Source organism: Pristiophorus japonicus, chromosome 4 (genome assembly GCF_044704955.1).
Source record: "Pristiophorus japonicus isolate sPriJap1 chromosome 4, sPriJap1.hap1, whole genome shotgun sequence".
NCBI lineage: Eukaryota > Metazoa > Chordata > Chondrichthyes > Pristiophoridae > Pristiophorus > Pristiophorus japonicus.
In genome coordinates, this window is record NC_091980.1 from 105649341 (window position 1) to 105663336 (window position 13996).

General features: G+C 41.6%; 1 protein-coding gene across 3 annotated transcripts in view; it reads left to right on the plus strand.

Moving 5' to 3' along the window:
- tspan17 (tetraspanin 17) overlaps positions 1-12364 on the plus strand; it is a 73534-nt gene extending 61170 nt beyond the window's left edge. For 2 of the 3 annotated variants that reach the window (XM_070878483.1, XM_070878485.1), the window contains 2 exons: positions 8532-8648; positions 8944-9009. In XM_070878483.1, coding sequence (XP_070734584.1) covers positions 8532-8648; positions 8944-9009 — 183 coding nt within the window. Of the gene's footprint in view, positions 1-8531; positions 8649-8943; positions 9010-9626 lie in introns of those variants that run through there. The other variant, XM_070878484.1, reaches the window with a different exon arrangement.
- The last annotated feature ends 1632 nt before the right edge of the window (positions 12365-13996 follow it).

Sequence of the window (13996 nt, forward strand, 5' to 3'; positions counted from 1 at the left end):
CAAGTCCTAAGATGCAATGACAATATTTTATTTGTAATTAAGTTCAGTGAATTCACTTATGTTTGCATTTTGTTCCACTTTATTCATAAAGCAATACAAAATAATTGACTTCAAAGCCTGAATTGGGGAAAGTGCTCGAGTAGTTTTTCTTTTGCTCATCAATAAGCTGTGTGTAACATAACAGTTTTCAGTTTGTACATCCAGTGTCAGTGTTGAGCATGGGCTAGATGAAAGTTTAAAAATACTTTCTATACTGCTTTAATCCAAAATCCAAAGAACATCCTGCGACTATACCATTCCTAAGCCAGTCATCTTATGAGGTTGCTGTGCAATATCGCCAACCTAGTGCTGAGTTCTAAGCACTTTTATGTTATAGACCTGTGCCACAAGGAATTGGATTGATACTGACCAAACTTTTTTATTGGATCCTTGTAACCTGTAGAGGGAGGAGATTTTCATCATCATTCCCTGCAAGCGCAAGTAGATAAAGCCATTTAAAAAAAAAACATCTGCGCTTTATAAATCGAATACAAGAATAAAATAATACATTTATACAAAACGTTAGTTAGGCTGCAGTTTTGGGCATCCCACTACTTAGACGACATTATTAATACCATTAAAAGCCGACAACGTTGATTCACTAGGTTTATTCCAGAGATGGAAGTTTAAAGTTTGAAAAAACTGGAACAGAGAGGAGATTTAATAAGGTTTTTTAAAACTATAAAAAGTTTTGACGGTGAATAGGTAAAAACTACTTCAGGTTGAGGAGCCAGTGATTAGAGGTTGAGAAATTTCTTTATACAAAGAGTTTTTGGAGTATGGTATACTTTGACACACGGAGTGATTGAAGCAGAGACCATTGCATCTCGAGGGAAAATTGGATAAATATTTGAAGCAGAAGATGCTACAGGGCTATGGGGAGTATGGCAGTGGGATTAGTTTTGGATTGTTATAACAAAGAGCCAGCACAGACTTGGTGGGCTGAATGCTTGATCGCCTTCAGTGCTGTAAACTTCTGTGGGCCTGGGTTTGAGATAGAACCAATGTTCCTGCTAATTTATTTGGGGGTGCGCGGTTTTTCCATTGAAAAACTGCTGAGCAGCCTGCATGGGATCTCCCTGCGTGGCCGTGCAGTTTAACAGGAACATTTCCCAGGCCCCAGAGTCAGAGAACAATGTAATTGCACCATCCACTCCTATACTAAAGAGAATTTTAAAATAATGGGTATGCAGTCAATAAATTTAAATTAACAAAATATTTTGCAAATGTCATTTGCGGTTTGCCAATCCATTGGGACCTCTCCAGAATCCAATACATTTTTGTAGATTGCAACCAATGCATCCACGATCTCTGCAGCCACTTCCTTTACGACCCTAGCGTGCAGGCCATCAGGTCCAGGGGGCTTGTCTACCTTTAGTCCCATTAATTTGTCTAGTACTTTTTCCTCAAGAGATAATTGTTTTAAATTCCCCCCTCCCAATAGCCCCATGATTATCAATTATTGGGATGTTTTTAGTATCTTCTACTGTGAAGACCGATACAAAATATTTGGTCAAAGTTTCTGCCATTTCCCAGTTTCTCATTTATTAATTCCCCAGTCTCGTCCTCTAAGGGACCAAAGTTTACTTTAACTGCTCTTCATTTTTATAAACCTGTAGAATCTCTTACTGTCTGTTTTTATAGTTCTTGCTAGTTTACTCTTATAATCCATCTTTTCTTTTCAGTCATCCTTTGCCAGTTTCTAAAACTTTCCCAATCCTCTAGCCTTCCACTAATCTTCGCAACATTGTATGCCTTTGTTTTCAATTTGATACTATCCTTTACTTCCTTAGTTAGCTACTGATGGTTAATCTTTCTCATTGGAATATATCTTTGCTGAGAGTTTTGAAATATCTCCTTAAATGTTGGCCACTGCTTGTCCACCGTGTTACCCTATAATCTATTTTCCCAGTTCACATTAGCCAACTCTGCCTTCATACCTTTGTAATTGCCTTTATTTAAGTTCATGACACTGGTTTGAGACCTAGCGTTCTCACCCTCAAACTGAATTGAAATTCTACCATGCTATGATCACTCTTACCAAAAGGATCCTTTACTATGAGATCATCGATTAATCCAGTCTCATTACACATTACCATATCTAAAATAGTCTGCTCCCTGGTTGGTTCCACAATATATTGTTCTAAAACAATCCCGAATACTCTATGAACTCTTCCTCAAGGTTACCTTTGACAATTTGATTCGTCCAATCAATATGAAGATTAAAATCGGCCATGGTTATCGCCATACCTTCCTTACAAGCCTCCATTATTTCTTGATTTATACTTTGTCCTACAGTGTAGCTACTGTTCGGGGGCCTATAGACTACTCCCACCAGTGACTTCTTTCCCTTATTATTTCTTATCTAACCCAAACTGATTCTACATCTTGATCATCTGAGCCAATATCATTTCTCACTACTGCACTGATGTCATCCTTTATTAACCGAACTATCCCACCTCTTTTTTCATTCTGCCTATCCTTCCAAATTGGCAAGTACTCCATAATATTCAGTTCCCGGCCTTAGTCACCTCGCAATCACGTCTCTGTAATGGCTATCAGATCATATCCATTTACTTCTATTGGTGCCGTCAACTCATCTATCTTGTTACGAATGCTGCGTACATTCAGAAAGTGCTTTTAATGTTGTCTTTTTACCATTTTTCCCGACTGACCCCAGTTTCTGATGCACGCTTAAGTTTATAAGCTCTATCCTTCCTGTTACACTCCAGTTATCATTACCCCTATCGCTACCCTGCATTATTGCCTTCTCTTTCTCTTTGACTTTTTTAAATTTCCGCTCACCTAAACCCTCCCACCCACTATTTAGTTTAAAGCCCTCTCTACGGGCCCAACTTTGGCCATGACTTACATCAATTTTTTGGGAGTAAGTTTTTCTGGTGTAAGTTTAAAAAAATGTCATTTTACCCCCAAAATTTGCTCCAGAGTGTCAGTTTCTTTTTCTCAAAAGGGGGCGTTCCCAGACACCTACGACAGTTTTGGACATTTATGCCACTTTGGCCAGAAAAAACTTACTCCAAATCCACTTAGGTCAGCGTATGTGACCAGCTGTGAAAAACCTTGCGGGTAGTGATGAAAATGTAGCGCACATTCGGTAGACATTAGGGCAGGGATAGGGGAGTGAAGGGAACTGAAGAAGACCTCAGCAACCAAGCACCAAACAGCAAGGAAAAGCTCAAACCATTAAAATACAATTAAAAAAAGAAGTAAATCCTATCTTAATCTTTGAAGTCTGCCCGGGAAAGGCAGTGGGCCGGCCTGTGCGTGAGGCCATTCGGCCTGGGATAGGGGACAAGAGAAGTGCGAGCTTCTGGATGCCGTCTCACCGCGGGGGAGAAGACGCCGAGCGACCGGAGAAATCACAGCTGCTGAGCCGGACGCCGTCTCACCGGGGTGGGGGACTGCCGAGCGCTGGGGCGTGGGCACCGAGCGACCGGAGAAGTCACAACTGCTGGACGCGGATGTCACGGTGGCAGGGGAGGGAGAGGAGGGTTTATTTTTTGGAGCTGTTCCTGTGTTGTATTAATTGAACATGATTCATTTTTAATGTAAAATATATTTTATTCAAAACTTTGCAATGTACTTAACTTTAGTGTAATAAAAATATTCTTGTATCAAAATTTACTCTTTAAGATCACTTAAATGTTAAGATCACTTATAAACTTGTACCGTTACATAACTTACAAAAAATACCGAATGTGAGAACAGTTAGGTGAAGTGACATAAACAACAAAAACAAAAACAACAGCAGCAAAGAAAGACTGCACCCATCTCTTATCCCCCTTAATCTAAGGCCGCCTGCTGCACTTGGTCTCGGGCTCTCCATGACGCCTGCCCGCAGGCGGTGGCGCAGTGTTTCTGGGGTGCACACCAAGATTCTTTTTTCTAACATCTTGGCCACTGGGCACCTCTTGAGGGTGGGGGGTGTCAACGTCACATGGCAAGTTGGAGGACCCAGGCGGCAAGCTGGATGGCGCGGCCTCGGCCTGTTCAGAGCTTGGTGCGGGGATTGGAATGGAAGTGGAAGTGGGAGTGGGAGTGGCAGTTGATTCTGTCAATGGGCACAAGGTCTGGGCGTATTCCCTTATTGCAGCAGCTAACTCCAACATTCCCTCCCTTATGGCCTTGGTCATTGCAACTGTCCTTTCCATTACCTCTGACATTCCATCCCTCATGGCCACCATTTCCCTCACTGATGTTAGCGGACATGGTTCCTATTTCCCGTTCCATTACTGTTACTTCTCCCGACAGTCCCGCTACCTCATTCACCCCAGTTATGGTGTCCAGGAGTGACCGGATAAGCTCAAAGCTCTCCCCACCCAATGCCATCATCTGAACCACATATGTTGCATCCTGCATCTCAGGAGAGCATGGTCCATGTCTCCTTCCCCTCCCCCTGGATCTGGCTCGTGGCATCCCACTGGGAGGCGCAGGCTGTGACCTTAGGACCCTGGGTGTTCCCTGCTGATTAGCACCACCACCACCACCACTGCTGGGACCTGTAACCTCAGAAGGTGGGGCCACGGGTGTGCAATGCTGCGGCACAACACCACCACCACTGGGACCTGCCACCTCAGACGGTGGAGCCATGGGTCTGCGATGCTGCGACACACCACCACCACCACCACTACTGGGACCTGCAACCTCAGATGGTGGGAAACCATAGAATGTCGAACCACTAATCACGGAAGAGCCTGGCAAGTGAGATATGTTGACCTCCAAGATTCAGTAGAACACTCCTGTCCTCAAACCCCTCTCACATCCACTCAAAGTGCCCCTCACACCCATGTTGTTCTGAAGGGTTGCTCTCCTCTTCAGGCTCATCCACGTCTGAATCTTGATTTGGATCATCAGGAGCACTGTCCTCAAGTTCTGCAACATATAATAGAACAGTGAAATGGGTGGCATGAGTAGGCTCACACATAGTAGGCCAGGCAGCAGGTTGATTTGAAGGGCCACGATGACTTTTCATGACTTACCCATTTCCTCACATGCGGGCCCAGCTTGTGCAGTACTGATTGTTTTTCTCCAGGTAGGACCCATCAAAGCAGCGACCCTCTCTTCCAAGGGTGTTAGTGGGTGCAGATTTGGCGGTCCTCCTCCTGTTCTAGTTCTTTCCCTTTTGTGGGCCAGTTTTTTCTGCAAAGATGAAAATGCAACTTTTTAGAGAGGATGTCTTTCTGCTGGGTGGGACATAAACAGCTGGTCACATTTACAATTGAAATTACATTGAATAAATGGAAATATTACTTACACTAACTACTTGATCAAGGTCCTGCCACTTTTTACACTGCCTTCCAGATCTCTTGTTGATCACCAATCCACATAATTCTTCTGCAACTTCGTTCCAACATTTCTTCTCTTTGAGTGGCACTTTTGTGTGACCTCTGCTAGTATCCAGGTGCTGCCATCTGTTCTCAATGTCAGTAACTAGTGACTTGACTTCATCATGCAAGAAATTCTTTGTTCTTGGTGGACGTTGCTGCAACTGCTCGGAGACACTAACAGGACTTTTGCAATGCTCTGACACACTTTTCCACTGCACTTAGTCTAACTGTGATTTTTCAAAACACAGTCCTCTGAGACACTTAACAGCACTTTTGCAATGATCCCAAACACTTTTCCAGGCATGTAACAGTTAATTTCAGGCAGGATACTGCAGCTTGCATTCAGCACATCAGCTATTTCGATTGAGAACTCTCCTGGCAGGCAAACAATTACAGCTGCGATCCACTTTAAAAATGGCCGAGTGGCAAGTTTTGCCTCTATTACGCATGCGCGAACGTCTGGCCGGCACCACTGCGCAGGTGCCGGCACTGTGTTCGGCACGCGTTTGGCTCCGTCCCCCACTTCAGCATGCACGCCACGCCAGGACTCCGGGCACTGAACAGCGGCGAGGATGGGGCGATTTTTGTTTTTTTTTCCCGCCGTTTCCAGCGTGCAAAGTCGGTGCACTTCAGGTCAGTGTGCCGAAAAAAACGGCTTGGGCAATGTTAGGCCCTACAGCCCTAGTTCTTCGATTCGCCAGGACATTGGTCCCAGTCTCGTCCCAACAGAACAGCACTCTCTTATCCCAGTACTTGTGCCAGTGCCCCATAAATCGAATTCCATTTCTCCCACACCAATCTTTGAGCCACGCATTCATCTCTCTGATCTTATTTACCCAATGCAAATTTGCTCGTGGCTCAGGTAGTAATCCAGAGATTATACCTTTGTGGTTCTGCTTTTTAATTTAGCCCCTAGCTTCTCCTACTCCCTCAGCAGAACCTCTTACATTGTCTTACTTATGTCATTGGTAACTACGTGGTCCATGACATCTGGATCTTTCCCCTCCCACTCCACGTTCTTCTCCAGCCTAGAGGAGATGTCCTTAACAGGCAACACAGCCTTCAGGACTCTCACATTCGACTGCAGCGAATAGTATCTATCCCCCTAACTATACTGTCCACTACCACTACCACATTTCTTTTTACTCCCCCCATGGTGCTGTGGTCAGTTTGCTCATCCTCCCTGCAGTCCCTGCTCTCGTCCACACAGGGAGTAAGAACCTTGTACCTATTGGACAAGAGCAAGGGCTGAGACTCCTCCATCACTACATTCTGGGTCCCCATACCTGCCTCACTCATAGTCACAACCTCCTGCCCCTGACCATGGATCAAATTTGAATGATTTAACTGTCTCCTGGAACGCAGCATCCAGGTAACTCTTCCCCCTCCCTGATGTGTTGCAGGGTCTGAAGCTCGGACTCCAGCTCATCAACTCTGAGCCGAAGTCCACCAGCTCCCACATGCTGCAGCTGCAACACATCGCCCACCCTGCCATCTCTAATGTATTTTATTTAATTAGGTTGTCAAGCTTTGAAATAAATTATGTACGTCTCCAGCTGCAAAATTTACCAGCTGGATCTTGTGTGTGGAGCAGAGCATGAAGGGAAGCTTTCCACACCTTTTTAGGGCGCTAGGCCGGCTGAGCAAATGAAAAGCCCGAGGTAAACAGTCGGCCTCACAGCACCCTCAGAGAAGCATCTGTGGGAAAAAAAAATCAGGAAAAAAACCCACCAAAAACATTCCCAATACTTTCCTGATGCCACATCCACCTGAATCGCAAAAATAAAAAACAATCGCGCTTACCTCAGGTAGACATTCCTTCCCTTACTGTGGCCGCTACAGCTGGAACCGGCAGCTTTCACAGGCAGTCCCACTAGGATGCGCTGTAGAGCGATACGGATTGGGTAAGTTTCAAATTTCGAGCCGGTGTCGCAACTAGAGGCGTTGCACACCGGCTCACCTCTCCCAGTCGGTACTGCTCCGCGCTCCCATAAACCCGGCATCGAATGTCCGGTGGGAACACTGGAAGCTGGCCGTCCGCCTGGAAATGGTCTCTGCCGCTATTACCACCCCTCTGGGGCGAAAACAAAAACAGCAATGGACCAAAAATCCAGCTCAAGAAGTTTTGTTGAAGTTTTGACATTCTAATTCAGATTATCCATTGCTACCAAAAACATTTCCTTTCTGTTATGATGTTATGTGGCCATTAGACCAAGACTTCAATCATATTTGTTGACAGAAAAGGGTGGATTTTATTGAAAAATAATGCACTGTTTTATGGTGGGCTAGAATTTCCAGTGCTTCACCGCTCGGTTTCTCGGTGGTATTGGCCGATTTGGGCACGAACCGGGTCGGTGAAAAATTCCCCAGCTGAGTTCTGCCGGTGGTTATGAAGTACCGCTGGGGAGCAGGCCGCTGTCGTGCACCATCCTGAGATCGCCATGGCGCAATTTTTGGCTCAGCGGTGACCCGTAGGTAAGTATAAAAAAGCGCCCACGAGAATTGGCGGAGCTGAGCAACCCTGCAAGAAAAAGGTAAGTAATTGTTTTTTTTTACTAATTATTTTAAAATTCTCTTGTACTGATTGAAGTGAAAAGCATCCTGAGAATGTTTTTGATTATTGATTTTATATTTTTTGAAAAAATATTTTTTGTTTTTCTCCTCCTTGGCACAACCTGCAGCCTCGGTGTAAATTGTTAGTAAATTTATTAATTATCGCCCATTTTCTTTAAGAACTGCCCAATCGGCCCAAGATTCCATTTTTTCACCGAGAATCGGGGTGCAACGGCCATTTTTTTCACTGAGCTGATTTTTTTCTTTTTTGGGAGGAATTTTTTGCCGGCGATGATCTTGGGAATCTTAGCGGTCTTTTGGGCGGCAATCGGGCGCTGGCGGGCTGTTAAAAGATACTGGGCTAGAATTTCCTAACGTGTTCTATGCTAGCTGCCTAAATTTTAACTATAGAAAATATTTTTATTTCTAGCGACTCAAACTGAGGAATATAGTTATTTATCCATTAATTCTACTGAATTCTGTTCTAATTACCTGGCAGGTGGGCTGTTACAAAATATGATGAAATGAGATTGAGCTTGTGCTGCACTGTGAAAGTCACAATCAAATCAAGTACAATTTTTTTTGTTGCAGGAAATAGATCAACAAGATTATATTTATACCAAAGGATGTGTTGGGCAGTTTGAGAAATGGCTGCAGGAAAACTTGATAGTGGTTGCTGGAATTTTCATTGCTATTGCTTTACTGCAGGTAAGCGGTTTATACAGACTCTCAATGATAAATGTATTAATCTACAAAAATGAAAAGAAAAGGTAAAACAAAACAGGTTATTCAGTATCTTTTTAAAAAAAAAAATGGCAGCTTAATGTTTTGTCAGAGGGAGGGGGACTTTTAGCATTTGTGTTTTTTTTCTTTTCATCTTGATAAACATATACTGGTTGCTGTACATGTATCATAATATAATGATTGTCTCAGTGTTTACTTTTCTTACTAGACTTGTAGTAGTGGTTAATGTTTATATATTTATTTGCTTTGCCTTTTTCAGATATTTGGAATTTGCCTGGCGCAGAATCTGGTGACTGACATTAAAGCTGTCAAAGCCAACTGGTAAAATTTCACTGAAAATTATCAAGTCAAGTAGCAAACTTTTAAAGAATTGTGGAAAGCACATTTGTAAAAAAAGCACAGTGGATGAAAGTCACCTATATAGCACTGGTTAATCTCTGATGCTATGAGACCTGTGGATATAAACCATGAGGCTGCTGTACATCAATTAGATTTTTTACAATAACACCTTAAATGTTGTTGATAATGGTTTTAAAGGGATCCTTAGCAATTTGTAGTTAATATTTTGAAATGTTACTTGTCTCCTGTATAGACTGCCACAAATGTATTAAGTTTGTTACTGTTAAAAATAATGTGGTTTAGATATTTTCTAAGGGGAGTGGGAATGATTTGCTAAATTGTTGCAACTGCTGACTCATTTGCAGTTAACACAATACTTTTGGGCTATTAAATAGTCCAATCCTGTCTATAATGTGGAAATTTTGCAAACTGTTACGTTAATTATAAATGTAAAAAATATCCAATGGCAGAATAATTAGCCTATGCAGGTTTAAATCTATGTAGTGCAAATTGACAATACTTTTTATGTAATTCAGACAGTGAACTTAAATGAATATTGTTTTAACCTACATTTTTTAACTATGCCTCTTTGCTTTATTATAGAAAAGATGAGTGGTGTTTTACCATGCCGACTCTTCAGCATTAACTTAGGTTATTGCAGATGGTTTTTATTCCAACGAGCACTGACAGGATTTACATATTAGGAAGAAGGACTGTAAGAAGGTCAACAATGTCAGATACTTATTAAAATAGATTTGCAGATGGTAAATATGTAAGTGTTACTTGTTTGTTTGTTTTTAATTAACTTTACCACGTTGTTTGCACTAATGTCCTTTAAACTGGTAGTGCAAACTTGTCTACTCAGGAAGTTTACCTTAAATTATTCTACATGGTATTAAATGCTACACTGTTGTGTTTAGTCTCCCAAGACTGCAAAGTGAGGAATACACAAAAACACCTATATGTCTGCTGCTACTTTTAAACAACTCAACTTTAAACTGTGTGCGATTTGCATGAATATTTCTTGTTGCTGTCACTACAAGTTTTCAATTTTGATATGTAGGCCCGGAATTTGGTTACGCCAAAATTTACACCGTTTTTTACGCTGATGTTGCCGACCGGTACTTGGTAATTTCCTGAGACTCACTAGTGTACGCCGAAACGTAAAAGTCGTTGTAAACAAGCAAAGTCAGCATAAATAGTTGGGGCCCGAGGGAAAGTGTACATTTTTGGCTAGATTCCTTCTTTTAGTCTTTATGCACGAAAATTAAAGTTTGTAGCCATTAAATCATCAATGCACATTAAGCACAGCATTTTTAAGGTAACTTTGGGCTCTGCTGTACTTAATTTACAGGCAACATTTTTTTTTAACAACCTGGTCAGATCTGGTGTTAATGCAGGAAACTTGCCTACTCTGGTCTTTTGCATGTGGGGGGAGGGGAGAGAGTCATGTCAATGAGCAGCAGCAGCCATAGGTTTTGCTGAATTGGTGCAAAAAATTGAGCAAACTCGGGCGTATCTTAAAAACCGGTGCAAGTCACTTGCGTGTAAATTTCCTCAGTCGTTTGCGCTGAAAATTGGAATCATGCTATACCAACACTGCAGTTTCAGGTCAAGTTTAGAGGAAATTTTGGACAGTAGTATTTGCATTTCATGTTTAACATTTTGCTTTCACAGCATCCTTCCTATTCTTTTAAGCAAAAAGCATGGTAAGGGCATACGGTTAAAGCAAATTGTGTTTATAAAAATAGGGTATTAACTTTCTGGCTGAAGAATTATTACACCGGTTTAGTGATTTATATTTGTCATCATGCAAGTCTAGTAAAGAAATTAGACCCTGTTAATAAGTCAGTTTGAATGTAAATAAAATCTTTCTAAAACATTTTTATTCAATAAATGAATTTATGTTGTCAAATAAATTACTATTATACTGATATGGGGCTTGCCTGCATTGATGTGATGTAAAAAATGAACTGTCACACCTATTACACATCTCCCGTTAATATTCAAGGTTTGCTTAATAAAGGTTGTTCAGCTACCGTCTAAAATTAGTCATATAAACCCATATTCATCTCCTTTCAAAGATAAGTATCCCTAAGCAGTGTATTAAGTTGAACATTTTTTTTTGCCAACCCGTTTCACTTTTTGATCTGAATCGTATCATTTTTAAAATACATTTGTAAAGTACAGCCATGTTTTAAAAGGCTTTTTATGATTGTAAATGCTCAGTTTTATATGCATCACAGCAATATTGCAAGAAATCTGTGGTGCTGGTCTACCACAATACCAGACCAAAAACATTCTCACTTGGTATTCTGCTATGGCAAATACCACCAGTACTATCTTTCGCAAGCTCAGTTCATATACTTGCACTTTTCAGAATCATTGTTTGTAGAATGTAACTTGAGTAGATGTTAGTTTTAATGCAGTCTGATAGAGCTGCTTCAGAGTTCCTTTGGAATATTGCATAGCAGATTTCTAAGCGACAGAAATTGATTCCTGATCACTATTGCCATATGGAATCTTCGTGTTTTTTTTTACAAATTTGTGTTCATGCACATTCTAATTAGTACTTGAGTCAGAAAACTGCTAGTCATAGTGAACCCAGCTACTCATGACCTGCTTACGAGTGTTTTTTTTTTGTAAGCCACTTTGGAGTAATGAAATGTTTGTCGTAGCTAGTTGAAGACCTTTAGAAACTCAAACTCAATTATAACTGTTACAAACAGAATACAAAGGAATCCAGTGCAGCTCTAAAGCCTCTTTTTGTGGTTGGTTTGTTTGGATTTTCTATGTGATGTATAATAATTAAAAGTAATTCTCAAAGTGATAGCTTCATTTTGAAGCTTTTAGAAGATTGTTAATTTTACTATTGTATTAGAAGATTTTTGCCTGGTCACCCACACAAAAATTAATTATGTAACTAACCCTTATCCTGTCCTTATTTTGTACAGAATATCTAGATAATTGTTATGAAGTCTATTGTCTGGTTTGAGTAGTTCCCAAAGTATAAAAAAGGCTGTGTTACATCCTTTTTGCACAGTATTAAAGTTTGAGAAAACCATCATCGTCGTTAACATGTTATGTACATTCTTTGTGAGTACTGAGGTTTCAGGATTACAATAAAGCTGTATCATTATTTACTTTGTGTCTTACTGATAGCCAACCTATTTGGCTTCTGTTGATGTGATTGAGTTAACCATTACAATATGGGCATAAGGATTATCACCTTATGCACTATGTTTTAGAATTATGATACAAACAAAAGGATTTTCAGTTTAATGTGGATTTACTTTTGTATCTGTCCCAAGTTAGACAACAATAAAAACTTGTATTTCTCAGTCAATTTGTAATGTTTCTATATCACTGCAGGTGTCTCTATCTTACGGCTATTGTTCCAAATTTATGTATTAATTTCAATTCCAATTACATTTGACAAAAGTCCAATTAACGAGTAGTTTGAATTTGCAAATGTTGTTTTTGGTTTAAACACTAATTTCAAATCTATGCATTTATCTTGGCTGGTAAAATGGAGAAAAATGAGGACCATGACAAACAAGTTAGTAATTTGTCAATAAATGTGTATTAACAATCTTGGGCATTCACTGCCAGAGACCATCAAGAAAGAAGAACCAAGGGGGAAAAAAACTTGTCAGCTCAGAATCAACTGCCCTTCCTGGTTTGGTATCCTTGGCAAATTTGATTTGAGTTTCTAAATCCAACTCGTGGAAACCATAGTGGTCCCGGTGCTATTCCCTTGGGCACCCCAATCAGCCCTCGAAAAACCTGTTGTTTTACACTGCCGGCATTTAAAAAAAATCCATTCCTAAAGTCTGTCCTGCATCAACACTGCTTTAAACTTAATGTTTTGTTCAGGAACTTTGCCAAATTCCTTTTTGGAAATTTTAGTACACTGCATTGTAGGGTATCCACAGTTCACTTGGAACATAAGAAAATAAGAAATAGAAGCAGGAGTTGGCCATTTGGCCCCTCGAGCCTGCACCGCCATTTAATATCATGGCTGATCCGATCATGGACTCAGCTCCACTTCCCTGCCCGCTCCCCATAACCCTTTATTCCCTTATCGCACAGAAATCTGTCTATCTCTGCCTTAAATATATTCAATGACCCAGCCTCCACAGCTCTCTGGGGCAGAGAATTCCACAGATTTGCAACCCTCAGAGAAGAAATTCCCCTCATCTCAGTTTTTAATGGGTGGCCCCATATTCTGAGACTATGCCCCCTAGTTTTAGTTTCCCCTATGAGTGGAAGTATCTCTGCATCTACCTTGTCGAGCCCCCTCATTATCTTATCGAAACATATAAGATCACCTCTCATTCTTCTGAACTCCAATGAATATAGGCTCAACCTATCTTCATAAGTCAACCCCCTCATCTCCAGAATCCACCTAGTGAACCTTCTCTGAACAGCCTCCAATGCAAGTATATCCTTCCTTGAATATGGAGACCAAAACTGTACGCAGTACTCTAGGTATGGCCTCACTAATACCCTATACAGTTGTAGCAGGACTTCTCTGCTTTTATACTCTCTCCCCCTTGCAATAAAGGCCAACATTCCATTTGCCTTCCTGCTTACATGCTATACCTGCATACAGTGTGACTTCCAAAATCCGGAAACCTTGGGACCGAGGCCATTCCGGATTCCGGGTATTTCCGGATTTTGGAACGTCTGTCTGGGCCGAGGTAGGTAGGGTCGTTGGGGGGGGGGGGGGCGGGAGGCGAGGTCGGGCCACCGAGGTAAAGGGGTGAGGTCAGGCTGGGGCAAGGTTATTCCGCTGAGGACCGGTGCAAGGTCGTGCAGCCGAGCTAAAGGGAGGGGGCGGAGGAGGTCAGGTTGCCGAGGGCCAGGACGAGGTCGGACCGCCAAGACAGTGGAGTCCGAATTTCGAAACATTTTCCGGTTTCCGGACGACCCAGCCATAGATCGGCCCAGATTCCGGAATATTCAGAACT